Source organism: Terrapene carolina, unplaced genomic scaffold, assembly GCF_002925995.2.
Source record: "Terrapene carolina triunguis isolate 2854851 unplaced genomic scaffold, T_m_triunguis-2.0 Scaffold231, whole genome shotgun sequence".
Taxonomy (NCBI): domain Eukaryota; kingdom Metazoa; phylum Chordata; order Testudines; family Emydidae; genus Terrapene; species Terrapene triunguis.
In genome coordinates, this window is record NW_020664582.1 from 20,060,036 (window position 1) to 20,087,930 (window position 27,895).

General features: G+C 45.5%; 1 protein-coding gene across 4 annotated transcripts in view; it reads left to right on the forward strand.

Moving 5' to 3' along the window:
* SLC43A2 (solute carrier family 43 member 2) overlaps nucleotides 1-25,757 on the forward strand; it is a 39,423-nt gene extending 13,666 nt beyond the window's left edge. For 3 of the 4 annotated variants that reach the window (XM_026656539.1, XM_026656541.1, XM_024194384.1), the window contains 9 exons: nucleotides 9,037-9,129; nucleotides 11,163-11,296; nucleotides 11,814-12,013; nucleotides 12,592-12,738; nucleotides 18,115-18,253; nucleotides 18,581-18,713; nucleotides 20,485-20,558; nucleotides 22,015-22,138; nucleotides 24,208-25,757. In XM_026656539.1, coding sequence (XP_026512324.1) covers nucleotides 9,037-9,129; nucleotides 11,163-11,296; nucleotides 11,814-12,013; nucleotides 12,592-12,738; nucleotides 18,115-18,253; nucleotides 18,581-18,713; nucleotides 20,485-20,558; nucleotides 22,015-22,138; nucleotides 24,208-24,369 — 1,206 coding nt within the window. In that variant the 3' untranslated portion in view covers nucleotides 24,370-25,757. The remainder of the gene's footprint in view (nucleotides 1-9,036; nucleotides 9,130-11,162; nucleotides 11,297-11,813; nucleotides 12,014-12,591; nucleotides 12,739-18,114; nucleotides 18,254-18,580; nucleotides 18,714-20,484; nucleotides 20,559-22,014; nucleotides 22,139-24,207) is intronic. The other variant, XM_026656540.1, reaches the window with a different exon arrangement.
* The last annotated feature ends 2,138 nt before the right edge of the window (nucleotides 25,758-27,895 follow it).

Sequence of the window (27,895 nt, forward strand, 5' to 3'; positions counted from 1 at the left end):
TGTGCAATGCAGCTGACTGAAGCAGGGCCCACATGTAATGCATTGAATTTAGCTCTAGCTTACTCTTAGCCTTAGGAGAAGGTGGAGGGGCACAAGGCTCTTGAAAGTTGAAGGATGTAGTGAAATCTTGGGCAGGAAGGTGGGGAAGTACTGTTCTTTTGTAAATGGCAGATACTACTGTTTGTAGTGCTGCATTGACCAGCAACAAGCAATTAACAGCATAGGGAGTTGTTCGGAGGTGGGGGACAAGTACTAGTACAAACCAGTTCCTTTTGAGCATGGCTGTGTGACTTTTTTCTCCTTAGATAGGGAAGGAGAGTTCCTTGGCACAACGGGCTTTGCCCTTTTATATGGATGAGAATTACTCCAAGGTGCTGACAGACTTTTTCTTGGAAGTGCTGAGCTGTTGAAATGTGCCCAGCCCAGCTCCATCTGTGCAGCATACTTATGTCTGTTTACTCAGTCCATTGACTGGAGCACAAACATCGACCAGTGACTAAGTCTGCTGCCTCTCTGCATTTTGGGGCTCTTGTTGCTTAGAGATGGGAGCAGATGCAGCAGCCAATTTGAGAATTGATTTTTTCACCTCATTACTCTTACCCTTGTTCATGTGGCTGGAACTAGGTGTTCCGAGTTGAACATCTCTCAGAAAGCGGCTTGGGAAGCCGTTATATCACCTGTTTGGACCCAGCTCACTTTCACCTTGTTTCTAAATTTCTCTCTAACCTGTGGGTTACACACAGGCTGAGTTCCTGTGAATTGTCATGGGCAGAGGCTGAGTTTGGAGGCTGTTGTATGTATTGTAATGTCAGAATTGTGGCAGCTGCTTTAGACAGCAAGTAAAGTTTTATAGTCCAAAAGTTTCAAAAATGTGTATAAAGCCAGGCTCCTAAATTCATCTGAAAACCCTGTCTGTGGCCCTGGACCCAATGAGTGTGCAGGGTAAATGGAGTATGACACAGGCAGAACATAAGGAGACAAACAGCTAGGAGGGGCCCATGAATAAGCCTGTGGGGCTACTAAGGTGACTCATATCATGTTGGTGTCAAGGGTGGTGGCTTTCTAACTTTGTGTTTATCTGGGTCGCTATTGGAGAGATTGTAGGATCTGAAGGAGGAGATGGAGGTTGCATACTATATGGGAGAGGCTGTGTGTGGAGAAGGCAGAGCCCCCGTACGCAGGCATCTTTAACTGTGTCTTTCCTGACGTTCTGTCTGACTAGCAATGAAAATTCCACACATGGCCCCTCTTAGACTGAAATAATGTAACTGCGTGAGGCCTGGGGAGAACTGCAGGAGCTGTGCTGCTCTCTGGCAGCTCAGACTTATTGCCGTGCACTTTGGTAATAATAAACCGAGCTGCCACACAGGTAGGCTGACAGCAGGCCTCCCTTATGCACTCCTCTGCTTCTTTCAAGTTCCTCCCCACATGGCCAAATTCAAAGTACTCTTAGAGGGGGCTGCAGCTCTGAGTCTGATCTAGAGCAGAATCCACTTTCACTCGTAAGTGGGGCTAGGTCTGTGATGCAATGTCAGAGCACTGGGGAATGCTATAGGTGCTTAGATATGAATGTCATTGGTTGCAAGTGGATGTGCTCTGACACTTATGAATTGCAGGTCATAGGATACTTGGTGTTGCCACTCTATAATACAGCAAGTGAGCATTTCATGTGTCTATAGCGTTTCATAGAAAGAGAAATACAGCAGCCTATTAATACCTTCATCACTGCAAATGAGAACAGAAGCAATAAGGAAACTGGTCTTCAGAGATGAAGATAAAGCCTTATAAGAATAAAGATTAGAATCTGAAACAGTTCTAAAAGTAACTGTTCGTAAACCTTTGTGATTGCCAGTACCCGTCAGGACTGGGCTTGCACCCAGAGTTGTGACTTGGGCAGTGGCCTTCAGAGTTCTTTTGTATGACAGTTTATCTCAGCAGGAGACCCATGTTGTGGCCACAGGTCCAGCATTTCAAAACTTGTCTCTAACTTTGCACCAGTGTCTTTATGCCCCCAAACTTGCATTTCCATGTATAGATCGGGGAGTTAGACATCAGGCTGATTTGCCTGCATAAATTCTCTTTTGGGCATGTAATAGTTACGCATGTAAATGTGGGAACTAGTGTGAGGGCCCTTTCCAGCTGTGACCCATGAGCTGTATGTAGAAAGGTGAGAGAAGGAGAAAAACTCAGAGCATTAATGCTGTGCATATAGGTATTGCAGGTACCAGGGGATGCCTCCTGCTCTGGGGCAGCGTGGATGTTACATACACAGTGTAGATACTCTACATAATGAGAAGGGAATTTAGAGGTGAGCTGGAAACAAGGAGACTGAAATGAGCTTTAGGTAAGGAGACCTGAAGAGCTTGACATTCATTGCCCAAAGTCCACATGCTGCTGCACTAATGTCTCCAGTCCTAATGAATTCAATGTGGTGTGAGGAGCCCATTCTGGCTGGTATAGGAACTAACTGCTGAGTGTGCAGATGTTTGTGTATGTAAGTCCTGAGGAAAAAACAAAGTGACTTCACCTCCTCCTCCAATTGCAATGACGTGTAGTGCTGCTTCGGTTGAGAGTGCAAATTCTAGGGGCCTCACCCTCTGCTGCGAGCGCTAATTCTGTGCAGCCAGAGTTCTGGTGAAGATTGCTTCTTTATGTTTATATATTAAAAAGGCAGTGGATGGGAACTTGGCAAGATGAATTTTTATTCAGACTCTAGCTGCTCAGAGGAGTGGATCCTTCGTGGCTGATGCTGATGAGGTTTCCAACCCTTACAAGATGGGTCACAGGTTTTGAGCTATGAGTTGCTTGTTTGCTCGGGTTGTGGCTCCACCCTTCTCGACTCCAGCCAATGGGTGGAACCCCACCTGGGTGCATAAAGATACTATCTGTCCTCAAATGTGTGTGGGTCAGGCACCCTCCTTGCTACCCTTAGTCCTGGAGAAGTGAGTTGGTCCTACCTGTCAGCCGTGGTAGAGGGTGAAGCTTGTCCATGATGCTTGAGGAAGGATGGTGCATATGAACAGCTGTGTCAGGGCAAAGGGGGGATAAGATGTGGGACCCTGTGTATGAAATTTGCCTCCTAATTCTGAAGCCTTCTCTGTAACAAACCCTTGGGATGTAATAAAAAACAAATGGCAGCTGTATAGTGTCTGATAAGCTAATGTCTGAGCCTGCTCAATCTGTGTTTCCTGGATGTCCTGAGCTGCAGGGCTGACAGGTTGGGGCAGAGAGCGGGAGGGCAGCAAAGGCTGGTGATGGTGTCCCCAGTTCTGGGAAGGTGGTCAGACAGACTCTGCCTGTTCCAGTGCAATGCAGAGATCTCCAGGGAGTGACTTGGACTTAGCCATCGTAAGCAGGCATTTGTAAATGGACACAGAGCAATCTGTGCTGGTGGCTGACCACAACACAGGAACCTAAGAGCACAGGGAGCTCCAGCCAAACTACTCTGCACAGAGAGAGAAACATATGCGAGAGATTACCATAGAGGGCCTTTTATAGATTCTAGCCGGGAGCATCAAGAAGAAAAATAGCTGCATTTTAAAATGAGAATAGGATAGAAAACAAGCTTGTGCCCTTTGCTGCTGTTCTGTAATGGGGAAGGGCAGCCTTGTAGTGTCTTTATTACTAAGCAGTATTCAGAATATCAAGTTGTTGGGGTTTTTTCTGGAGAAGTGGAACTGGAACTTCCCTTGGCCTTGATGAAATGATACTTTCATAGTGAACATTTCCCATGGGCTTGGAAGGAGTTCAAATTAAATAGCTATTAACAGAAAACCAAGTTTAGACATTGACTAAAAATGCCTTCTCCCAGATGCTCAGATTTCAGTCTCTTGGGATTTCCCACTAATTCTCTCCAGTCCTGCCAGCAAAAACCAGGAAGTCAGAGCTTTTATTTCTAATTTAAAAAAAAAGAAAAGAAAAAATTACCCTACAACCCAAGCATACACAACCCTTTCCTGCCACATTCCTATACTATGAGGACGCAAGAAGACCCAAACATGCTTTTCTTTCTTTTTATTTGTAGCTCATCTTTACATGGAGAAGTCTCAGTATTGCAGCCCCAAGCATTCAAAACATGTCAGCCTTTAATCATAAGGTCACATATACAGAATGGGGACTACATCTTGAAAAGTGGTTACTCTTAAAGGGACATAGAGGTCATGGTGGCAACTGGCTGAATATGGGCTCTCAGTGCTAAGAGGCACAATCCTTGGTTGCTTAAGCAGAGGAATGTCCTATAGGAGTAGGTAGGTGTTTTTGCCACTGCATACAGCATCAGTGAGACCGTTACTGGAATACTGTGCCCAGTTTTGGTATCCACACATCAGGATTAGAAAGGGTTTAGAAATGAGGTACAAGAATGATTCTGGATCTGGAAACTCTCTTGTATGATGGGAGAAGCTCAACATATTTAGTTTATCCAAGAGAAGGTAAAGAGGTGACATGATTGCTGTCATTCGTATCTATGTGAGGAAAGTGTTTCTGATAGTGGAGGGCCCTTCAATCTTGCAGAAAACGCATAACAAAATCCAGTGGCTGGAAGCTGAGACGCTGCACAGATCCAGATTAGAAATCAGGTGCAAAATGTTACTGGTGAGGGTGATTTACTTTGCAATGTGGTGGATTCTCTGTCACTTGGAATCTTTAAATCAAGATTCTTTCTTTCTAAGATGTGCTGTAGCTCAGCCAGAATTTAGGGCTTGATGCAGAAGTGCTGGATGAAATTCTCTGGCCTGTATGCAGGAGATCAGACTAGATTAAACTGTCCCTTATAGCCTTGAAAATATATGAAAAATAATAAAATTTAGGTCTGTCTGCCTTTTTATGGTTCACTTTTTCAAGTCTCTTCTGCAACCATGAGAGCTAGAAAATAATTTTATTTCTTTTAAATAATGAAAGCTCCTGATTTGTGTAACTGCCCGTCCCTGGTAGCTGGAGCTTTAAGAAAAACAGCTAACATCGAGAGTTGGCAACACTGATGGGGAAACAGGACATGGAAGGAGGATAGCACAAGTGCCCTTTTCCTGGTCTATTTAGAAGGTTTTCCTTCTAGGATCAGTTCTTCCTTCCCCTCCTCTCCCTCCCCCCCCCCCAAATCTCAGGTTCAGATAATCATGTGTTCAGGGCCAACAGTTGGGGCCAGGTTTTCTAGAGAGTTCATCCAAATATGCTGAACTCTTTTGAAAATCAGCTATTTATTTTAGTACCTAAATGGGAGCTGTGTTCTTTGGAAAGTGAGCCTTTCTCAAAATTCTGCCCTAATGCGGAGAGGAGCACAGGTTCCCTCCTTGCCATAAAAAGACTTGGATGTGATGGCAAAGGCTGTTTTGCATCTTCAGGCACATTACTAAAAATTACCACCAACCACTATGGCTGAAGTGTCACCTACACTTGAGTCTTGCTGCTATGCTGTGTGAAAAAGGCTCTTTGTGTGATCTCTGTGGCTGAAAGAAAACCAAGCCATGAAGCAGCTGTGTTTGTGGAGTACTTGCCCTGCTCCAAGCCCTTCCCGCAGCAGCTGTTGTAATTCTGTAGGCTTATTTAGGTTTAGGGTATTACTGAGTTTAAATAAACAGAAGCTGAATTCCCTGCCTGGTGACAAAGACCAGCTTCTTTCTAGAGTAAGACAGAGAGGTTACAGTGTGACAAGTGTTGTGTTGTGGTGCAGATTTAGGCCACCACACCCAGAGTTGGAATTTCATGCCAGGGAAGAGATTGCTTTATATGTTTCCAATGCACACCTCCCTAAGACAGCTGTTCTGGATGCAGGTATCTGGGTGTGGGCATGCCCTACTGTAGAACATTGCAGCATACCCTGCTGCCACCAAGTTGTTTTCTCAGGATTCCCCAAAGTAGAGGAAGGGCTAGTCCACACTAGAAGTGCTACATGGCGCAGCTGCAGCACGTCTGGTGAAGATGCTCTTTGCCAGTGGTCACCAACCCATAGATTGCAATCGACTAGTCAATCCTGGAGCCTCTGACAGTCGATCGCAATCTCCGGTCGCTAAAGTCCGGCGGCGCAGCGGGGCTAAGGCAGGCTCCCTGCCTGCCCTGTCCTCACACTGCTCCAGGAAGCAGCCAGCATGCCCCTGGGGGGCGGCAGGAGTCTCCATGCACTGCTCCTGCCTGCGAGCACCGTCCCCACAGCTCCCATTGGCTGGGAACAGGGAACTGCGGCCAATGGGGTCTTTGGGGGTGGTGCTGCCAGGGGCCAAAGGGATGTGCTGGCTGCTTCTGGGAGCAGTGTGGGGCCAGGGCAGGCAGGGAGCCTGCCTTAGCTCCGCTGCGCCAGCAACCGGTAGCCGCTCGAGGTAAGTGCTGCCTGGTGGGATCCTGGAGCCTGCACCCCTCCCACACCCCAACCCCCAGCCCTGAGCCCCCTCCTGTACCCCAAACCTCCAGCCCTGAGCCCTCTCCCAGAGCCAGCACCCCATACCCCTTCCTGCACCCCTGCCCCAGGCCCCACCTAGAACTCCCTCCCACACTCCGAACCCCTCAGCCCAGAGCCTGCACCCCCTCCTGAATCCCAACCCCCTGCTCCAGCCCGGTGAAAGTGAGGGTAGGGAGAGCGAGAGATGGAGGGTGGGGGGATAGAGTGAGCAGGGCGGGGCCTTGGGGAAGGGGTGGGGTAGATCCTGGGTTGCACTTAAATTAAAAGTGATCTTGTCCATAAAAAGGTGGGAGACTATTGCTCTGTGCTGACGGGAGAGAGCTCTTCCATCAACATAATAAATCCACCTCCATGAGAGGTGGTAGCTTCTCCCACTGACATAGCACTGTTCACACGGGTGCTTAGGTCGGTGTAATTTACGTCGCTCAGGGAAATGGCTTATTCACACCCCTGAGCAACGTAAGTTATACCAAAGTAAGTGGTAATATAAGCCTGGCCTAAATCTCTAAACATCATAACTGCTGCTCCTGCTCTGGGGTGATTCAAGGACCTGAGATGCATTCCATACGAACGTTTGTAATGAGAAATAACCATGACAAATAACTGAGCCAGATGGAACTTCCAGAGTGTTCCTGCCTGAGAAACACTTACAGGAGTACTTCAAAATGTAAACAGGCAGGAGATCCTGCCTTGGCACAGACTGGCATGCCTGCCTTATTACTGGGAAAAATTGATTTGTTTTCCTATTGTAGCACGTGTATGTGAGAGCTGGTCTCTTCAGGTTCGGTCTAATTTTTCCCAGCTCAGCAAGGTCCATAAACAGCAAATAAAATAATAATATTGCTTTATTTATCAGTATTAGAAGTGGACAACTGTATATGTCTGTGGGTGTCAACTAAGGCCTCTGTTTAACATGCTAATGATGCTATTTTAATCCCTGAACTCATTTTGAGATGAAAATTGGAAAGGCCGCTCTACTTGGTGCAGAAGTTCTGCCTGTTTATAAGCTGCAGGAAAGAACCAATTTTAGAGACTTCCCAGCACCCCTCTGATTTGAGTGATTCTTTTTTTGAATCCAAGCTCACAGGTTATTAGTAATGGGGACTCATCCCTTTCTGGATATTTAAAATATTGGTGGTGTTTCTTCTCCATGGCTCTTTTAGAGAAGATTTTTTTTTTTCTTCTGTCCCAATTTATACTCTTCCTGCTACTCCTGGAGTGGGACACATTTTGTGAAGTAAATTTAAAAAAAAGTAAATTGTATCTGGATACTTGTCCTGCCCAGTTGTGTGCTAAGATGATGAGCTTTGTCCCAGCTGCTATTTGCTGTATGTTAATAACATGGAAGAGGACCTGTAGCAATGTATGAATTTGCAGGAACCATCAAAGAGGGAGATTGGGGCCTGGTTAGAAATGGGAGCTTGGGCTTCAGTGCAACTTGCTGAAGAAAATAGGTCTGAAAAATTATAAACTGATCATGCCCTTTTACCTGGGTACCTAAGCAACCTAAAAACATTAGAGGACACTGATCCAGGGTAGGATTTGGGATGAGGGAGGGCAGAATCTTACACCCATCAGCATAAGGTGTTGCAGCATTTGCATCTGCATTTTCTTTGCTTTTCTGTCATTAAGTGCATTTTTTTTAAGTGGTGATAATTAACAATTTACCAAGGATTGTGGTGGGTTCTCCATCACTGGCAATTTTTAACTCAAGATAGAATATCTTTCTAAAAGATATCCTCTAATTCAAACAGGAATTAAGTGAAGTCCTATAGCCTGTGTATACAGGAGATCAGAATAGATGATCAGTGGTCCCTTCTAGCTTTATGATCTATGAACAATTGTGGCATTGTAGAAAGTGCTGGGAATAACTCCCCTAGAGTTTGAGGGACCGTGATGCAGGTAGGATGCTGAAGAATGAGAAATAGGGAAGTGAGTAGTGGAGATCAGTACCCTGTGGGTTGTGTGTTAGAGGTTGGGAGCATTATTAATCTCCCCTTTTCTAGCTAATAGACAGGACCGAGGTGTATACAATTCAGAGGTGTAGAGAAAGGTGGTGATTACACAGTTTGCCTTGGAAAATAGGAGTGGGCAGTGGGGGAGTTAAGGACAGACACCTTTATGCAGAGGATAATTAATGTGTGGGGAAGACCTACTCCCAAAGGCAGCAAGAAAAGCTGCAGCCCTGGCCATGTTTCTTTTGGTTTACAAGCTAGTTACTGAGGGCTTTTCTACATGGGGAAATTTACTGGTATAACTATAGTGATATACTTATAATTCCTTGTATGGACACTCTTATTCTGGAATTAAAGTGCTTTTTCCAGTTTATGACATACTGGTATAATTATACTGGTAAACTTCCCTGTGTAGGCAAGCCCTGATAGGGGGAACACTAAAGGCAGCAGAGCAGATGGGCACTTTCACAGCCTCATTGCATCCCAGTGTACTGTTGTGGAAAGCCAAATAAATTCTTGAATAATTAACATTTCCTTCCATTTCCTAGATACAGAGGCAAACATTTTTGGTGCTGGGGCTTCTCAAAGCAACCTTCTTCACTTTCTTCTTCCCATATTACAGTTTCAACAAGTTTTTTTTTTTTTTTTTTTTTCTTTCTCCTCCCACTTCCTCCCCCGCCCCCCCTTCAGCTGCCCAACATGTTTGGTGACCTTCGTTCCACGTTCATTGCTCTGATGATTGGCTCCTACGCTTCCTCAGCTGTCACTTTTCCTGGAATCAAGGTGAGGATGTGGAATCCTGAGCTCTGACAAATTTGTCTCAGCAATTCTGATGTTGCTGTCTTAGGACTCCATGTTGCATGATGGTCATTAGAAAGGATGGTTCAGTGGACAGAGTACTAACCTGGGATACATGAGACCTGCGTTCATTTCCCTGCTGTGCCACAGACTTCCTGTGTGACCTTGGGCAAGTCCTTTTAAATAGGGATAATCGCCCTACCCTACCTGACAGGAGTGTTGGGAGGATAAATACATTAAAGATTTTGAGGTGCTCAGATACTATGATAATGGAGGCCAGATAGTACCTCAGATAGGTCTATAAACTGGCCAGGATGGTTTTTAGAAGTTCTGAGATGGTTTTCAGTGAAAAGTACACAAGTCATAGGATTATAGTGGTGTTAAAGAAACAAAACATTTTTCCACCTTTAGTGATATACGCAATCTCTGGAGTTGAAAAATATAAAATTTAAATTCTGGAATCCATGGGACCGATTGTAATAAAATATCAGCTTTTGATTATTATCTGGAGGCGGCTGTGCACCTTCAGATAGTGATAAGACTAATTATAGAGTTTTGTGGAGAGCTCTGAAAGGGAAGGAGAGCCAATAAATCTGTGCTATTTAATACATAGCTTTATCCGCAGAGGCAAAATTAATATGGTTTAGCTTATATAAATCCAAGACTCTTATGGGTCTGGACAGTAGGTCAGATCAAGTTATACCAGCCATGCAGCAAAGTTCCTAATGGGTTTCCTAAGAAGATCTAGATGTAACTTCTCAAATGACTGTACAGTAACTTCTCGCTTAACGTTGTAGTTATGTTCCTGAAAAATGCTACTTTAAGCGAATCCAATTTTCCCATAAGAATTAATGTAAATGGGGGGCGGGGGCGGTTAGGTTACAGGGAAATTTTTTTCGCCAGACAAAAGACTCTATTTTACATACACAGTATAAGTTTTAAACAAACAATTTAATACTGTACACAGCAATGATGATTGTGACGCTTGGTTGAGGTGGTGAAGTAAGAGGGTGGGATATTTCCCAGGGAATGCCGTACTGCTAAATGATGAACTAGCACTTGGCTGAGCTCTCAAAGGTTAACACGTTGCTGCTGTTAATGTAGCCTCATACTCTATAAGGCAGCACGAATGGAGGGAGGGGAGACAGCATGGCAGACCGAGACACACACGATGTGTTTGTGAGAGACGCGCATTGCCCCTTTAAGTACTCTGACCCCACTTTAAGTATATTGCCTTTTTAAGTAGATCAGCAAGTTGAGATGGCAGCTGCTGCCAGCAAGCTCCCTCGATCCTGAGCCCTGTCGTGATAGGGTACAGGAGCAGGGGGGAGGGGGACACACTGACATTAGCCCCCCTCCCCCCCCCCCCCCCCCCCCCCCCCCGCACAGCAAGCAGGAGGCTCCCAGGCAGAGGGCAGGAGCAACACACGGCAGTGGGGACGGGGGACAGCTGAACTGCCCAGCAGTTGCTAGCCTGCTGGGCGGCTGCCACACAGGGAACTTAGGGGAGCGGGGAGCTGGTGGGGTGGTGGTGGGGGGGGGGGAGTTTGCCGGTCCACCCTGGTTCTAAGCCCCCACCATCTAGCTCCAAAGGGCTGCTTTTTCTGCAAGCACTGGACAAAGCAGGCGGCTGCCAAACAATGTTATAAGGGAGCATTGTGCAACTTTAAATGAGCATGTTCTCTAACTGATCAGCAATGAAACAACCTTAACCAGGATGATTTTAAGTGAGGAGTTACTGTATTGTTTCTGACAGAGCTGGGTTTCAATTTCAGCAGAAGCTCCTTGTTTTCTTGTAACTGATGTCTTGTATAAAGATGTGTGCATAAATTTGTGCAAAACTTTTGTTGTGCTTACATGATGTCACAGAATTCCTTCCTTCATTAGATGTCACCTTGCAACCCTGTTTTTAAATGCCACATGCTTTCCCCTCCATCTTACTCCCAAATCTATTTCAGCAAACACTAGAGCATAGGATATTTTATGTGCTAATGATATTATTCTGTTGTGAATTCCAGGTTATATATGACTTTGGTGTCTCTTTCATCCTCATTCTGATTGTCTGGGCATCCTGTGCAGGACTAGTTTTCTTCAACTGTTTCTTCAACTGGCCACTGGAGCCATTCCCAGGACCAGAAGACATGGACTACACGTAAGTGTCTCCTTCTGCTCTTAGGAATATAGAAATTGCCGGACTGGATCAGTCATGGGGGTCCAATCTCTGAGAGAGGCTAGCATCAGCTGCTTCAGAGGAAGATGCATTTATTCCTAACCTTAAATATTTATGGTTGACTTCTGTCCTAAGTGTGAAGGTTTACAGCCCTTTATAAATGTTTATCCTACCTAGTGATCCTCCTGATATTCAGGGAGGATGGTGTGTTCCAGCCTCTAGGACTCCCTACAGCAAACACCCTCCTAGCAGCAACTTCATTTCTCTACTGAGGCAGTTCCAGCTCTGGCATCTTTGATGTGGCAGTAAGGCATAGAGAGAGAGAGAGGTTTCTCTTTTGGGTCCCAGGCTCTTTATGGATTTCCAGATGTTGATTTTTAACCTATAGTCAACCTTCCTGCATCCTGTGACTCCAGTATCCTTAGATCAGTCCATGAATATCTCAGCTCTGCTTTGCAGCTCTCACTCTTTTTCCCCCCCCCCCCTTCTGCCCACACAGAGTGAAGATCAAGTTCAGCTGGCTGGGATTTGACCACAAAATTACAGGGAAACAGTTTTACAAGCAGGTGACCACAGTGGGACGTCGTCTGAGTGTGGGGAGCTCCATGAAGAACCCCAAGGAGCTGGCAGCTCAAGAGGGAAACAAACTCTGTCTGTCAACAGTGGACCTGGAAGTGAAGTGTCAAGCAGACGATGCAGGTATTGTCTCTAGATTTGTGCATGTGACATTCACCCTAGTGCGAAGGACCAGCACAAGGTCAGTGCACCACTTAACTCCTCAAAATAGGAGCTAAGCAATATTTCAGCCTTGTGCAGGCCCTTACATGTGGTGAATTTAACCCATGTGTGCAACTCATCATTGTCCAGATAAGTATATATTCAGGCACATATAACCCCCCCCTCCTCCCCCCCAAATGCATGCACATACCTTGATGGCATATGTTGCCACCCTGGCAGATGTCTGGGTGCTGGTGAACATTACATAGACAGTACATAATGTATGAACTGTTATAGCTAAAGACTGACACGCTAAATTCTTATAGCTACTCGTCGTTGTCCTCCCCACATCATCCCCCTTTTTTTAGGGAGTCCCTTCTGCACAAGTTAGTCACTGGCGCTGAACTCCCCATTGGACTGTCCCTAGAGTATTGTGTTTATGTAATGTAGCCAGTAGAAGACTATTGATCTAAACAATCCAGTCTGTTCTGATGTCATGTCTGTTTAATAACCATTACCAGAGGCTGCCTTCTTTAGAGACTCTCTTGTTTCCTCTGCAGCATCTCCGTCCTTTATGCACAGTGTCTTCAGCCCAATTTTGCTACTCAGCCTCATCACCATGTGCGTCACTCAGCTGCGGCTCATTTTCTACATGGGGGCCATGAACAACATCCTGGGATTCCTTGTGGAGGGAGACCTGGAGACAGGTAGATTAACACCCAGAATTCTCACCTCTTCCCTTGAAACAGGGAAATCATCCTGACCGTTCACCTACCGGGGATGTTGGTTTCTTATTAGTCACCAGATGCCATTCTGTTTATCTGCCTGTCACCAGCTCAGTGGTCAGAGTGTAACCGACAGCTGCTGTCATGGTCTGATGGGTGGCTGGAACCTGCTAAAAGCAGAGGGGCAACAAGATGTCAAATAACAAGATGCACGCTCGAATATCAAGTTATTTTCAGCCAAGCTTTTATTAAATACTTTCCATCTTGTGTCCTTAAACAGGGGTTACCAAGTTTGGCGGGTCAGGGAGGGCCATAATAAAAACCTGTTCCACTGGGTATTTTTTTTTTTTTTTATCCTGAGCAAGCACAAAATACAGAGCAGCTGAGTTCAACTACAGATATATATATTTTTCTGTGACTCAATCCAAAGCACTGAGGGGAAATGATGTCATGATAGCCTTGTGCATACTGTTGTGTGTCTGGGAGGCTGACTGGCAGCTTCTGTTCTGGGATTTGTTTGTGTCTGATTCAGTGAAGGAAGCCAACAGGAAAGAGTACATTAGTTTAGAGTTTACTTACTGAAAGTACCCTGAATTGCAAAACAAAATATAGCCCAATTTTGTCTTGTGCAGTAAGATCTGGTTTGAACTTGTTAAATCTGGAATTTTGTGAAGCTGATAAATCAAGAGGCACTCTTTCAAAACAATCATGAGGCACTAGGGGAGGAGAGGAGAATAAATGCAAGAAACTCAGAATGCCCCAGCATTCCATGAATTGCTTTGTTTCTTTAGTCCAGTGCTTGACAGACGAGCCAGAAGAGAGAGAGAGAGCCAAATGCTAAAGAGGCAACATAGACGTTAACCACTAAATAGGACAAAGCCCAGGGTTGGATGCCTTTCCCAAAATGGGCTCCATGCTTCTCACTCACTTAACATTTCTTCTTTCACTGTTACTCTCCTCCATTTTGCTTGTTTTACTGCTTGAGGTTAGTTTTGGTTTTATTTTACATCCCATCTTTTTTTTTTTTTTTTTTTTTTTAAAAAGCATGAGTGTTTAGTTTTTGTGTCAATTTCTGATTTATTCTCTTGGTACAACTCTTACTTGGACCCCGTAATAGTTCAAGTGAATAGATAAAACTCTAAAATGCTGAGAAATGGGTTGTGTCCCATAAACCTGGTATCTGTTTCTGTGCCACCGTCTGGATTTCTCCTGTGGTACAGCCTGAACCCAGCATGCTAGTTGCTGTCTTTAGAGTTTCCATAGTATCAGGAAAACAGTAGGTTTGTCTGGGTTGTGTCTGCTTGGTTCACACACAGAGCTCTGAGAAGGATGCAGAGGTGTAGAAATGTGCTTTAGAATCAGAAATGTAGGGCTGACCGGGATCTGGAGAAGTCATCAAGTCCAACCTCCTGCACTGTGGCAAAACCAAGTAAATTTAGACCGTTCCTGACAGGACTTTGTCCAACCTGTTCTTAAAAACTTCCAGTGATGGGGATTCCACAACCTCCCTTGGAAGCCTGTTCCAGAGCTTAACTACCCTTAGAGTTAGAAACCGTTTCCTAATAGCTAACCTAAATCTGTCTTGCTGCAGATTAAGCCCATTACTTCCTGTCCTACCTTCCCTGGACATGGAGAGAAAAGTATCCGTCCTCTTTATAACAGCCCTTAACAGTTTTCAAATATGTTATCAGGTCCCCCCTCCATCTTATTTTCTCAAGACTAATCAGGCACAATTTTTAAAAATCTTTTCTTCATAGGTCAGGTTTTCTAAACCTTTTATCACTTGTGTTCCTCTCCTCTGGACTCTATCCAATTTGTTCACATCTTTCCTAAAGTGTGGCACCCAGAATTGGACACAGTATTCAGTTGAGACCCCATCAGTGCTGAGTAGAGTGGAACAGTTACCTCCTGTGTCTTGCATACATCCTGTTGATACGCCCAAGAATATTAACCTTTGTTTCACAGCTACATCGCATTGTTGATTCATATTCAATTTGTGATCCACTCTAACCCTCAGATCCTCTTCAGCAGTACTACCCGTAGCTGGTTATTCCCCGTTTTGTAATTGTACATTTGATTTTTTTTTTTTCCTTCCTAAGTGCAAAGTACTCCACTTATCTTTATTGAATTTCATCTTGTTGAATTCAGACCAATTCTCCAATTTGTCAAGGTCATTTTGAATTCTAACCCTGTCCTCCAAAGTGCTTGCAACTCCTCCCAGGTTGGTGTCATTTGCAGATGTTATAAGCACATTCTCCACTCCGTTATTCCAAGTGATTGAATGAAAATATTGAATACTACTGGACCCAGGACTGACCTCTGCAGAACTCCCCTAGATATGCCCTCCCAGTTTGACAGTGAACCATTGATAACTACTGTTTCAGTACGGTCTTTCAACCAGTTGTGCACTCACCTTAATTTCATCCAGACCACATTTCCCTAGTTTGTCATGTGGGTTAGGGGAAGGGCTGGACAAATACATTTTATTAATTACTTACCCTTTCCTGCTGCTCTTACATACTGTGGCTTGTTCAAGAAGAGACCCTGTAACTGCTCTCAGCTGCACTGAATAATACAAGGAGAGAGCTGAGTGGCTCAATGGTTGTTCCAAATGTTTTCAGATTCAAGAGGATGCCCTGAACAGGACCGAGTGTAGGGTAGGCAGTGATGGTTAGAGATGGGGGTAAAATCAGTAAGCTACAGTCTGACACTGATACTTCCTGTAAGTCCTGCTTCCTGCATATATTATGCTGACTCAGACCTGACTCTGAAACCTCCCTGCAGCTGGACAGAGCAGTGGATTCAAAGCTTCTTATGTTCTAAGAGATAAGAGAGCAAACATGGGTGCAGTAACCTCCTAAGTGACTTGCATGGTCCTCTTGTCCACTCCTCCCGACACCTGTGGTGTCTACAATACAGACAGACAAATTTCCTGTCTCAAAGTGCCATCTTTTCCATGGTGGTATAGAAGAAGTGATATTAATTGTATTGTGGTAGCACCCCAAAGCTCGTCAAGGGGCTCATTGTGTTGAGTACTGCAAAAGGACAGTGGTGCGCATAGTCCCTGCCCTGAGGAGCTCACAGTCTAAGACCACGATTTACATGAGTGTGTGTGTGGGAGACAATTCCCATGTATGTACAATTGTATGCAGCTTTGCCTCCCCCCCCAAAGGCTTGCCATCATTTGCTGAGCCTTTTCTTCTAGTATTGAATAGAAGTGGGTTTTGAGAGGGCTCCCGGTTTTAATTTATCCTATCTGGTCCTGCAGTTGCTCCAAAGAGAACAGTCTCTCCCTCTCTCCCCTCCCCTAACCAGTCCCCACAGTTGGTCTCTACATGCCAAGGCTGGAGAGGGTTAGGCGTGATATGGGAGAAATGCTATTGGCCATGGGGTGAACTTCTTGGCCTCTTATTAAAACCCTTGCTAGATAGCTCAGTCTTTTAGGAGGGTGATACTCCTCCAAACCCTGTCTTCTTAGCTGGAGGAGGATGCTGTGGTGTGAAAGTGCCTGTGGATCCAATAAGGACACATCTGCTAGAGGGCTAGCAGTGTCTGCGCTTGAGACTGGAGCTGCAGATTCCTTACTTTGCCCTAATTATGACAAACGTAATGACTCCTGGCATCATAGGCAGATACCTGGAGACAGTGTGCCAGGTGCTGACCCCACCTACAAACATTCCTGAGCATGGCGGGGATGAGGGGCAGCTGGAGTTCTGCTCTTACTACACCGGGTAGAAGAAGGGTTTAAGTTCTCTGCTCAAATGGCTCCAGCATGCCTCATGGGCATTGCACATGTTTGTATTTCTTTGTGATGGAGACCTGTAGGGAGGCGGGTACTAAACCTAGTCCTGTTCTGCTTGCAGTTGTGGGCACTTAGTGCTGAAGTGGGCAGTTTCAGATTCTTGATCCTTATTCCAGAACTGCACTGGCTCTGATTTATCAGCCTCTCTGTGTCATGCACAAGTCCACAATCACATGATCTGTGGTGGTGGTGGGGGGGGGGGGGGGGAAGCATTGTGGAGAATATTCCCCAGTGACTCACCAGAACTGGAGGCAGCAGCGTTTCCTCCTGAGCCTACACGAGCTGCTGTACAATGCTGCTTGTAAACTCTTCTCCATTAGCTGGCTAGCTCTTTATATTTTAGGTTCTGCTGTGGAATGAAGCAATTGCTCTGAGCTCATATCCTATCTGTGCCTCCCTGTCTGTCCTGGTGGGTATCGTAGGCTTCTAGGGTTTCTGCTGCTAATCTCTCTTTGCTTTTCCATATTTGCTTTCTTGTTGCTGCTGCTTTGTTGCTTTGCTGATGCAGTGATGGATACAGGTAAGCTGGGTGTCTTAAGCACATTTCTAACTTTCCCTTCCTTCCTGTATTTCAGTGATGCTTGGCTGCATGGTGTGTCTCAAACATGTAGATACAGTGCTGTTAAGTGTTTCTTTGGGGGACCTTGCAGTAACAGCACTGAGGGTCCTGACTCCCATGAGTGACTGCTGACCACTGGCTATTAAAACTCTTCCCTTCTCTAAACCCATCCCTGATCCTGGTCTTTGTGTGGCTAACAAACAGTGATAGGCAGGGAGGTAATTACCAATCTCTGCTGATTACTCTTCTGACAGTTCTCCCTTAGGGAGAAGATACCCTTGGGCCCTTCCCTTGCTAGGAATCCTGCTTCCTCCCCTGCTCCTCCCACCTTCCTCTCCTGCAGCAAAACAAGCCCCCTCCCTAAGCACGCAGCAGGCAGCTAGTTTTTTCATCCTGGCTTGTCTTCCAAAAAAACATGATTACCTTCCCACACTGGATCCTACCTGCCCTGATGACTTCCCCTACTAGTTCTTAACCCTAGGGCAGAATTGGAAACCAACAGCAGAGGGAGGCACAGCTAGAACCACAGGGCAAGGGAGGGGAGAAGATTCCTAGCTGGAGGTTGGCAGGCAGGGACTTGCTCCTTCAGACCAGGGTCGGCAGACTCTTTGCAGTCAGAAGCCTCTCTGCTGCATATAGTGCCACTCTTTGGCCACTGCTCTATCCTGTAAATTAGCCAGCTTTCAGGTGCCATCCTCCCGGGAACTAGCTACTGAGTTGTTACTTCTTCTTGGAAATTATGAAATATATCAGCCTGGCTAGAGTGGACAAGTGTGGCATATCCATTGTAACACACTTTTTGCCTGCTAGGCTACAGTTGATCTGGGACTCTGAGCAGTAAATAAGACAACACCCTCATCCCCCTTGTCTGAGGCTACCAATGATCTGGCCTGAGTGGATAAAATGACCAGTTGTTATGAAATGGGACCTGCTGCTGTTTTCTGTTACTGCTGAGTCCCACTGGGGGACTTTGACATGTTGTCTCTTTTCTCTGCAGTGAGTCTCTACACCTCCGTTTTTGGGGTGTTGCAGCTGCTCTGCCTGATGACTGCCCCCATGATTGGCTACATCATGGACTGGAAGCTGAAGGAATGTGATGATGGTTCAGAAGAGGCTGATGAGAGTGATGCTAATCAGTAGGTAGCACACATTGCAGGGTCCAATCTGATATCTTTAACTGACCCAATTAAACTAAACAGATCTAATTCTGTTGTAAATTGATGAATATGAGTCCATATAGGGATTTTCACCAATTTAACTAAACTGATTGCCATAAGCTATTTTAGTTAAACGATGCAACTTCTGTTTGTAGATGAGGCTGGAGTCTCAGGTACAGGCCAAGACTCAGGTATACCAATGTGGGGATTTTGGTTTCTTGTATCCTCTAACTTCTCAGGTTCCTAGTTGTGAATTCTAGTAGCTGCTACACTGCCTGTGTGATATATTCCTTGCTTTCCCGCCAGAGATGGTAAAAAAAAGAAAAAACGTGATCGCCAGATTCAGAAGATTTCGAATGCCACAAGAGCTTTTGTGTTCACCAACATACTACTAGTTGGATTTGGAATTACCTGTCTCATTCCTAACCTGCCTTTGCAGGTGAGTATTTCACAAAAGGAGTGGTGTACTGCAGGGTTCCTGGCATAGGCGCCGACTCCGTGGGTGCTCCAGCCCTGGAACACCCATGGAGAAAAATTAGTGGGTGCTTAGCACCCCCATCGGCAGCCAAGCTCCCCCCTCTTCCCCAGCACCTCTCCCCTGCCACCAGCCCCGCTGATCACTCCTCCCCCTCCCTCCCAGTGTCTCCTGCTCACCGAGAACAGCGTGCAGGGGCTGGAGGTGGGGACAGGGCATGCTTGGGGGAGGAGAAGAGGTGAGGTGGAGCAGGGGTTTGGGGAAGGGGTAGTGGGGTGGGGTCTGGGGCAGAGGGGAAGTCAGTGCCTATGGTTCCTGTCTTGGATAAATTAGAACATAATATAGAATAAGGACAGGCTAAGACAAACTGGGTCCCCCTTGGCTCTGCCCCAGTGCTGTGGCCAGACTCCCCATGCCATGGCTATACCATGGCTCTACCTCTATGTGGTGGGTGGGTGGGCTCTTCCAGTAGAGCCATGATGCAGCATTGGCCACCACATTCAAAAATCCTGAGTCAGAGACTCAAAAACTAGAAGGAAAATAAACAGACCCCGAGTGTTTACTACTTGTAACACTGTTTTAAACCACTCTACTAGCTTTTCTTATTAACCACAAAAGCTAGAAACTTACTTTTATATTTAAATTAAATTTGAGACTCCCCATAATCATCTGAGTCCAGAAGCTGGAGCTTTAGGAAAAATCACTAGAGCTGGCAACACTGGGGGGGCTAATGACAGAGATGCATCTCCAAACGGAGTCCTCTGCTGGGCTAGTCTTGGCAGGGCCCCCCAGTCCAGTGAGTTTTGGAGATAATCCAGTTAAAGGTACGGGGGCAGTTAACACCTTTTAGAGCTGTTGCTTTAGGCTCTCTGCAGGCTCAGGCAGATGTCACTGAGTTGGTCTGCACTGTGTTCATGTTTTCAGGCCTTTGCAAGTATGAGGACTATAAACACACACTTTCATGTAAAATAAATAAATAAACCCTGAGATTTAGGCCTAGAGCACCAGCTCTTGTCAGTAGTGCCTTTGTTAATCCAGGCCTGAGCTACAGATAAGCAAGGAGGTTCCTGGAAAATCTGTAAAGCAGAACAGCATGATACTTGCACAGACTCCACTGTTCAAGTAGTGGGCCAAATGTTGTCCTCAGTTACACCCTTTAGTGTCAGTGGGGTTATACATGTGTAAATGTTTCATGCCTCTGCCAGGTGCATACCACAAGCCAGACATCAGGGGACAGGACTTGATGACCTCTCGAATTTCCATCCAGCCCCACATTTCTATAGCACAAAATGCACTGGGAGGATGCCAGCTTCTCCTCTCCTCACCCCCCCTGCACACACTGAATGCTTTTTTATTTTTTTCTCAAAGCTGTTAGAGAGGATCAAGCAGGAAGTGAGTGAATAAAGCTAAGGAGAGAGCAGGCATGCAGATCTGTCTTCAACTTTGGCATTTCCAGTAATGGTTCAAGTGCCTGAACCATTGTAAAACCCAAGGATACGCTTTCAGAACAGCAACTTCCCTTCTGCAGACAGACTGAAGTGAAGTCAGGTTCCGAAAGCGCAATGTGCCATCATCTCAGACAAACTGTCTGTCTCCTTGTGCTGACCCAGTGTATGAGCAGGCTTTGTTTCTGGAGCTGCTTAGGCCTCTCCTGGAACTGGAGGAGCAGCAGGCACAGGGGTGGAGGGGTGGGTTTGGACTGTTATTCAGCCTTTTTTTTTCCTGCTTCTTTCAGATCCTTTCCTTCATTTTGCACACAATAGTGAGAGGATTCATCCACTCAGCGGTGGGAGGCCTCTATGCAGCTGTGTAAGTCTAACCTTGCTCATATACAGCATGTGACTGGCCTGTGGGTTTGATTACCCAAAGATCCAGGGTGGAAGGGACACATGATGGTGAGATCCTGCTGTCAGAGGGAACAACTGAGTCCACTTATGGCTTAGTCTGTGTCACCATAGGACTTGGCAGCAGGACTGCAGTATCCCAGGTGATTACTGTCCTTGCTTGTGCCTAATGCTGACCTGTAGTTACTTATTGCAGTGAAACAAGCATAGATATGCTTAATGTGGACCTCAGGTGCAATTCGTCCTAAACTGGCTTCACCATCATATGGGTTAAAAAACTTGAAATCTTTAGCTAACTTGCCCTAATTATGAGTAGGTACAGGTACATGTCTTGATGAAATATTGGTCAGGGCACTCTGACTTCTGGGGCACATAGCTAGTCTGCTCTGAGAATGGAGCTGTTTCTAGACATTTATCAGCTTGTCAGAGCATTGCTCAAAATAAACACATAGTTAATGAGGCCTATGCACCTTTACCCAGTAGTGTGGATCATTCATTCATTCTATATCCAACATATACAAGTTCTCAATATATATACATCAGTGTTCTCTTCCAAAACTTAAAAAAACTTACTTAACAATGGGAAGATCCATTTCCTCTGACCTGAACTCTTGGACTGAGGGACAAACAGATCAATAACTTTTGCTGTAGATAAAAAAGAAAGTTAAGATGTTGGTTTTGTCCAACGCCACCTCTTTTTTTTTTTTTTTTTCTTTTTTCCTAAGAGTCAAATTTAAAAATTGCACAACCATGGAAAAACAAAGACATTAACCTGCCCTAAGACTTGCTTTTCATAAGTAATATCTACTACTCAGCGACTTTCCAATCAACAATATAGTTGAACTTGGCAGAGGATCAGACTTTGTTTCTAAATAGGAAAACATGTCTGGCACATGCTAACCCGTTGTACAGGGTTTTGGTGATTTCCAGAGTGAGTTAGTTGTGCCCAGATGAGCTGTGGGAATGAAACTGATGGCCCAGTCCCAGATGTTGGCGCAGATGGATGTACAATTTGAAGAAGCCCCTACAAAAACCTATTGTTTTCACCCTTTTTTGTTTCCTTTGGGTACTGAGAAGCACTCCAAAGAGTTACAGAATACAACTGGCCTGTGCTGACTATGGCACTATGTTTAATCTGCAATTTTGTGTTTTAAAAAACAAACAAACCAAAAAAAAAACCCTAAATTTGAAAATTCAGGCAGAGAATAATCCAGAGAAGAGACACTTGGCCTCTGAATCGCACCGCTTTAAATGCCAATCTTAATTAATACACATAATATTCATACACAACGAGAAATTCCTGAGTTCTGTACAACTGAGCTGGGAACCTGCTGCTGGGAGAGATGCCCAGTCTGGTCCCCTGAGTAGCACAAAAGATTCAAGGTGGGGTGTGGTAATTATGTTGCTTTCTGTGTCGACAGATACCCCTCAACGCAGTTTGGCAGCTTGACGGGACTGCAGTCCTTGGTCAGTGCCCTTTTTGCTCTTCTGCAGCAGCCCTTGTTCCTGGCAATGATGGGACCATTGAAAGGAGACCCTCTTTGGGTAAGGGAGGGAAGAGTAAATATAGTCTGCCCCAAACTTAGCATGAAGGGTTGGTGGTGGGTCCAGTTTCATTTGTGGGGAGGGGATTCCTTTTCCACAGAACCAACCAAAATGAAGGGGGATTCTACGCACAGACCTATGCTGTGATCAGCTATCTAGGGGTGGGCACTGATGTTTGACTGTGGGTCCTCAAGTACACTGCTCACTTCAGACTGTGGCCAATAACTGCCCTAGAGGAAGGCAACCTGCCCACCCAAGTGCAATGGTGTTTATTTCTGGGGTATGTTTTATAGATTCCTTCCTAATTAATGCCTGCACCGACCAGACTATACTTTATTAAACTTCTCTTAACTCACATTATCTTTAGTAAGATGTGTGGTTAAAGTTAATGAGCCTTGTGTTAAATCTAGCCATAGTTTTGGTTGATGCCCTGTGCCTGGGCATTCCAGGGTAAATGATTTTTATACGAGTAGCAGTGAGAGTGCTGGAATCTGACCAGTGATTATATGGGAAATGGGGATGAGGAGAATCCTGTTCACACTTCCAGCAGTATGAGACTGGTGTGGATTGCTGACCCAGCTCTGCTAGGGTCTGTCATTAGCCTTAGGAAGCCTGGTTGTAGGGCCATAGGGCTCATGTTCTCCTTGAGAGGTCAGGAGTAAGTGTGCAGAAAGGGGTTCTGCTCAACAGAGATGAGGAATCAGATGTCTTTCCTTTGGGAGTGCTGGCAGTGATGATGGGGCCCCTCCAGGAGATGTTCCTTTCCTTTGCAGATGGAGGTATTCTAAAGGCTATTCAGCAGCTCTCAAATGTGTTAGGAATTCTGTATGCTTTTGGACCTGTCTGTTTTATCTTTGGCTGCCCTAAATGCCTTCAAGAAGACAGGCTGAATTTTTTCTTTCTTTCTAGAAGCTCATTATTTATGCAGTGAAACACCACAACGACCAGTGTAACTGGAAAGGACCTAAGAAGGGGAAGGGAAGCTGCAGCATTAATTTCTGTTACCAGTTCATGTGCAGCAGGTGTAGCGAGATAGATAGTTAGTTAGTTAGGAGGGAATCTCTCTCTCTCCCCTTGATAGTGAATGCAGCAGAACTTCTCGCCAGTGAGCTGTGAGCCTCAGTATTCCCAGTGAGCACTGAGTTTTGGGTTGCTGCTTGCACTAATCTTGAGTTGTGAAGGTCAGGTGGCTGTCCAGGATGGGGGCTCTGTGTGGTCTTTCTCACCAACCCTGTATCAAGCAACTTGCTTAAAGCCCTGAAGCAGAGCTGCTTAGAAGGGGCAAGGATAGATTGCATCAGAAGGATTACGTGGCTCTGGAGGTGCAGGAATGAAGAGGAAGCCTGCAAGCAGTCTCATGAGTGAGTGGAGTCAAGCTAGACAGGAAGAAGCTTAATTCCTGAGTATGACAGCCAGCTCTTAGGAAAGCCACCACTGCAGATGCTGTGTGTACTCCGGTAGTACTTAGCTCAACTGCAGGGCCAGCAGTGTTGGCATGGAATAGCCCCAATCTCTGTTCTGCCTTTTCCCCTTCTCTTTCCCATGAGCATGAGACATAAGAGAGGCCGTATCGGGTCAGACCAAAGGTCCATCTAGCCCAGTATCCTGTCTACCGACAGTGGCCAATACCAGGTGTCCCAGAGGGAGTGAACCTAACAGGCAATGATAGTGATCTCTCTCCTGCCATCCATCTCCACCCTCTGACAGACAGAGGCTAGGGACACCATTCCTTTCCCGAGAAAATGTCACTGCTATAGACTGGCTGAAGTCTGTCATAGCCATGGCTATGACTGCTCTGCCTTACTCTTTCTGTCTAGCAAAAAATTCTTCAAACATGGCACTGACTGACCTGCTTTTGCAGCATTTGCCAATAGCTCTCTATGCAGATTCTGCTAGTAATGTTGTATAACTAAAATGTAGGCTGTTGCAGATGTATTGAGCAGGGCATCTCTCACGTCCAGCATGGGTGGGTGAAATAATGAGGCCCTGGGGGGGGGGTGTGTGTGTGACAGACAGACAGGATTGTCTCTTTCCTACCTATCTAATGCTGCTTGTCTCTGTCCTTGTAGGTGAACGTGGGGCTTCTTGGAGTGAGTATGCTGGGCTTCTGCCTGCCGGTCTATCTGATCTGCTATAAACGCAGGCTAGAAAGAGAGAAACAGCAGAGAAGTGATGATGCCAAACTCTTCCTCAAAATCAATGGCACTCCCAATGAGGAAGCCTTTGTTTAAGTCAGTGCTTCAAACAGAGCCTCCTCTTCACGAGTTCCCCTGCCACTTCAATGGGTCTACCTCTGGCCCAAGTCATGATCCTTCTCTCCATGCTCTGCCAGCTTCACACAGCATGGTCTGCTGGCTTACAGTGAAGACTGAGTATGTTTCTGAGACACATGCCAGGAGGAGACCTCCCTCTTCTTCTTTCCTTTTCTAAAAGCTACACAGATCACAAATTGAATGAGCTGAAGCCTGCCCTAACTGGCACTGTCTTGGCTGCAGGAGAATGACATTTTACTCACCATTACCAAGCTTGGCTACGGGACTGTAATCCCTTGCTTGAAATCCCTGTGCTGTGCACATTGGAAAGGGGTCTTCCTGTTGTGTCTTGCAGAAGTAGATTTTCAGTTCATTGCTAAACACTAATCTCTGAGGCTGAACTCAAACTTTTTCTCCATATAATGTAAAGAGATGGTTAGTGAGCAATGGATTCTGCCACATGTGCCAAAACGAAGGGTCCAGCTGACTGCTCTTCCCCCTCACCACCCTCCAGCAGCCTGGAAGTCCTCTACCCCAGCCTGTAAGCTTTCTCTACGTGGTAAGATGCCTGCTGTCTTGAACCATTCAGTTGGAAATTGGACCTTGTCTGAAGTGCTTTAAGAAGTGTTGCCTTTCTTCTTCTCCTCTCCCTGCAGTGACCCTGGGAGAAGAGCAGCAGCTGGTAGTGTGGAGATAATCTTTGAGTAGAGCTGAAAGGCTTTTTCAAAACTGAGTCCTACGGTGCAAAACAACTTTGTTTCTAGGTGCTGGTTTTGTTGATTTGTCTTACTGTTGAAAAGAACCAACAGTGCAGAAGTGGACTTGCATGTAGTAACTGGATCCTGTGACCACATGGAAGATTGACATGGTGAGACAATTTGACTAAATCTCAGCAGGACCTCACAGTAGTAGCCTCTTAACATCCTGGGCTCAGATAACAGCCTCCTTTGAGAGAATCCATCACTCTGAACTGCTGAACACCAACTTAACTGTAACTGACCAAAAAGCTGCTGGTTGGCAGTGTGAGAGGAGCCTCCTAGGGTATCTGTGCTCTTTCTGGACAGGACAGATGGAGATCACTGACTATGGTTGGGTAGACTTCAGAGAACAATAAGTGGACTTGGGGGTACCTGAGGAGGTCACTGCTCAGACATGGAGAGAATACAAAGGGAATTCTTGGCCTGCTTATCTCTTCTAGCCATGCCTTTCCTAGGCCTTGTCTACACTGGACTTCGTTTGTCCATAACCTTCCTGCTATTGCCATCAGTGACTCAGCTCCATGGTGGGAGCACTAGTGTAGACAGGCTGCCTGTGTTCCATCTTGACCTGCTCTGAGCAGGGTTACACAACACTGGTTAAATGCCAGTGGCTGGTATGCATTAACACTCCTAGTGGCTGGGCTGAGCTGAGCTAGTGATTGTGATAGTGGGGAGATTATGGAAACCCTGAGTCTGGTGTTTTATGGCAAATGCAGTAGTGGTGCTTTCTCAGTCTTGCAGTATCTCCAATGCCTGGCACAGGGGAGAGTTTCTTGAACTTCACCTCTAAACCAGGCAGGAAAAGCACAAGACTCTGCTGTCACTGTCCAGTAACTCCAAACTGGGATTAAGAAACAATGGTGCATCTGAATGCTCTGTCGGAAGTGACCTTGGAACTGGGGGGGAAGAGGGGAAGTTTGTCAGAATGAAAGCCAACACCTTTGCTATACAGGATTAAAACATTCAGGTGAGCAGACTACCCGAGCCCTTTCCATTTAAAGAGTAAGCTCTGCAGGCATTCTAAATGGCACCATGGAAAAGAATCCCTGTTAGAATCCTTAACAGACTCATCATGCTAGTTAGGTTGCCAGTGCATAATGATTGAGCAGCAGTGCCCTCTGGTGTTACTGTATTGTAAAATCCCATACGCTGTTTACAAAACAATGACAAAACATTTATTTCAGAGCTGCTTGTTTGTTTTTGAATAGATTCCTGCCACTTAAAGAGTATATTTCAAACATTTGTGGGTTTTTACCTGTTGCCTTCATCAGTTGTCACACTTCAAAAGCAACCATGTCTTATGCTGTAATACTGCATCAATGCAAAAGTACTTTATTCCATTCTGGTGGCTTCTTACAAGTTTGAGGAGCTTTGGAGATGTTTTACTGCCCTTCTCAGCTTCTTTTCCTTGTGTCAAGCAACAATTAGGGAGTACAACTCAACTTGGCAATTTACGCCTTAAACAGTAGAGAAAAATCTGAAGTACATATATGCTTGGAAGACCTACCAGCAATAATTTAATTTCCTTGTAATGAGAGTATTTCTGGATGGATTTCTGCATACTGTACTGCCAAGTGTTGCTACACCTAAATGCTCTGCTATTGCACACCTGTTCACTCCTGGACTGTTTACTCAACAAGGAAAGATCAGCTCACATAATGCATCAGATTTTTAGTAAAATCTTCGAGTCTGAATTGTGGCATGAACTGCAGTCAGCTCACCCCATCAGCTTTGGAGAATAATGTGGTAAAGACAGATTAGTGATTTTAGATGCCCAATATGAGAGAGTTTAAAGGGGCCTAATTTTCAGAAAGTGTTGAACACCCACCCTCCCTAAAACAGGCCCCTTTAAACTGTCTCTGAGCATCCAAAGTCAGTAGGTGCTTTTGAAAATTGCAACCAGCATCCTTAGTTCCATGCCTTACAAATGCAGACAGTCTGAGAATCGCAGCCTGCCAGCTGCATGACCTTACAGCTTAACTGCATGGAAACCTTATTAACTGGGGTCTCAAACTCATTAGAGGAGAGCCCAAGATTCTGTTTAATCATGGTAAGGGGACTAGGATATAAATTCAGGGGGCACATTCCCCTTGATCCACAGCAGAGACCATACTGATGTTTGTGGGAGGCTCACACAGAAATCAGGACAATACAGCCTTTATGGAGTAACTAAACATTTATTCCTGCATTTGCAACTCCTAATTCCCTCCTGTGGAGGGCTTCTCTCCAACCCTTTTCCAGCAATGCAATCATTAATGTTGACATAGATGTGTGATCTCTAGGCTTTAGAACTGATACCCTATTCCCTTGAATAGAAGGCAGAGGAATTAATGCCAGAGTCATTGTTTCATAGTCTCTGCAGCCTCAGGCAGGCATTGTGGTGATGGCTTACAATTGGTTCATAGGTGGAAGGTTACCTCTGCACTCATGTAGGCTAGAAACATAATTTACCAAAAAATTAAACTGAGATTGTGGAGAACCTAGTTATGGGGCTCTCATGAATTAAAGTTACCTGGACCAGATCTGGCCACAACTGTTTGATACCCTGGCTTTATAAGATGCTTTAGAATATTTCAGAGTAGCAGCCATGTTAGTCTGTATCCGCAAAAAGACCAGGAGTACTTGTGGCACCTTAGAGACTAACAAATTTATTAGAGCATAAGCTTTCGTGGGCTACAACCCACTTCTTCGGATGCATCTGAAGAAGTGGGTTGTAGCCCACGAAAGCTTATGCTCTAATAAATTTG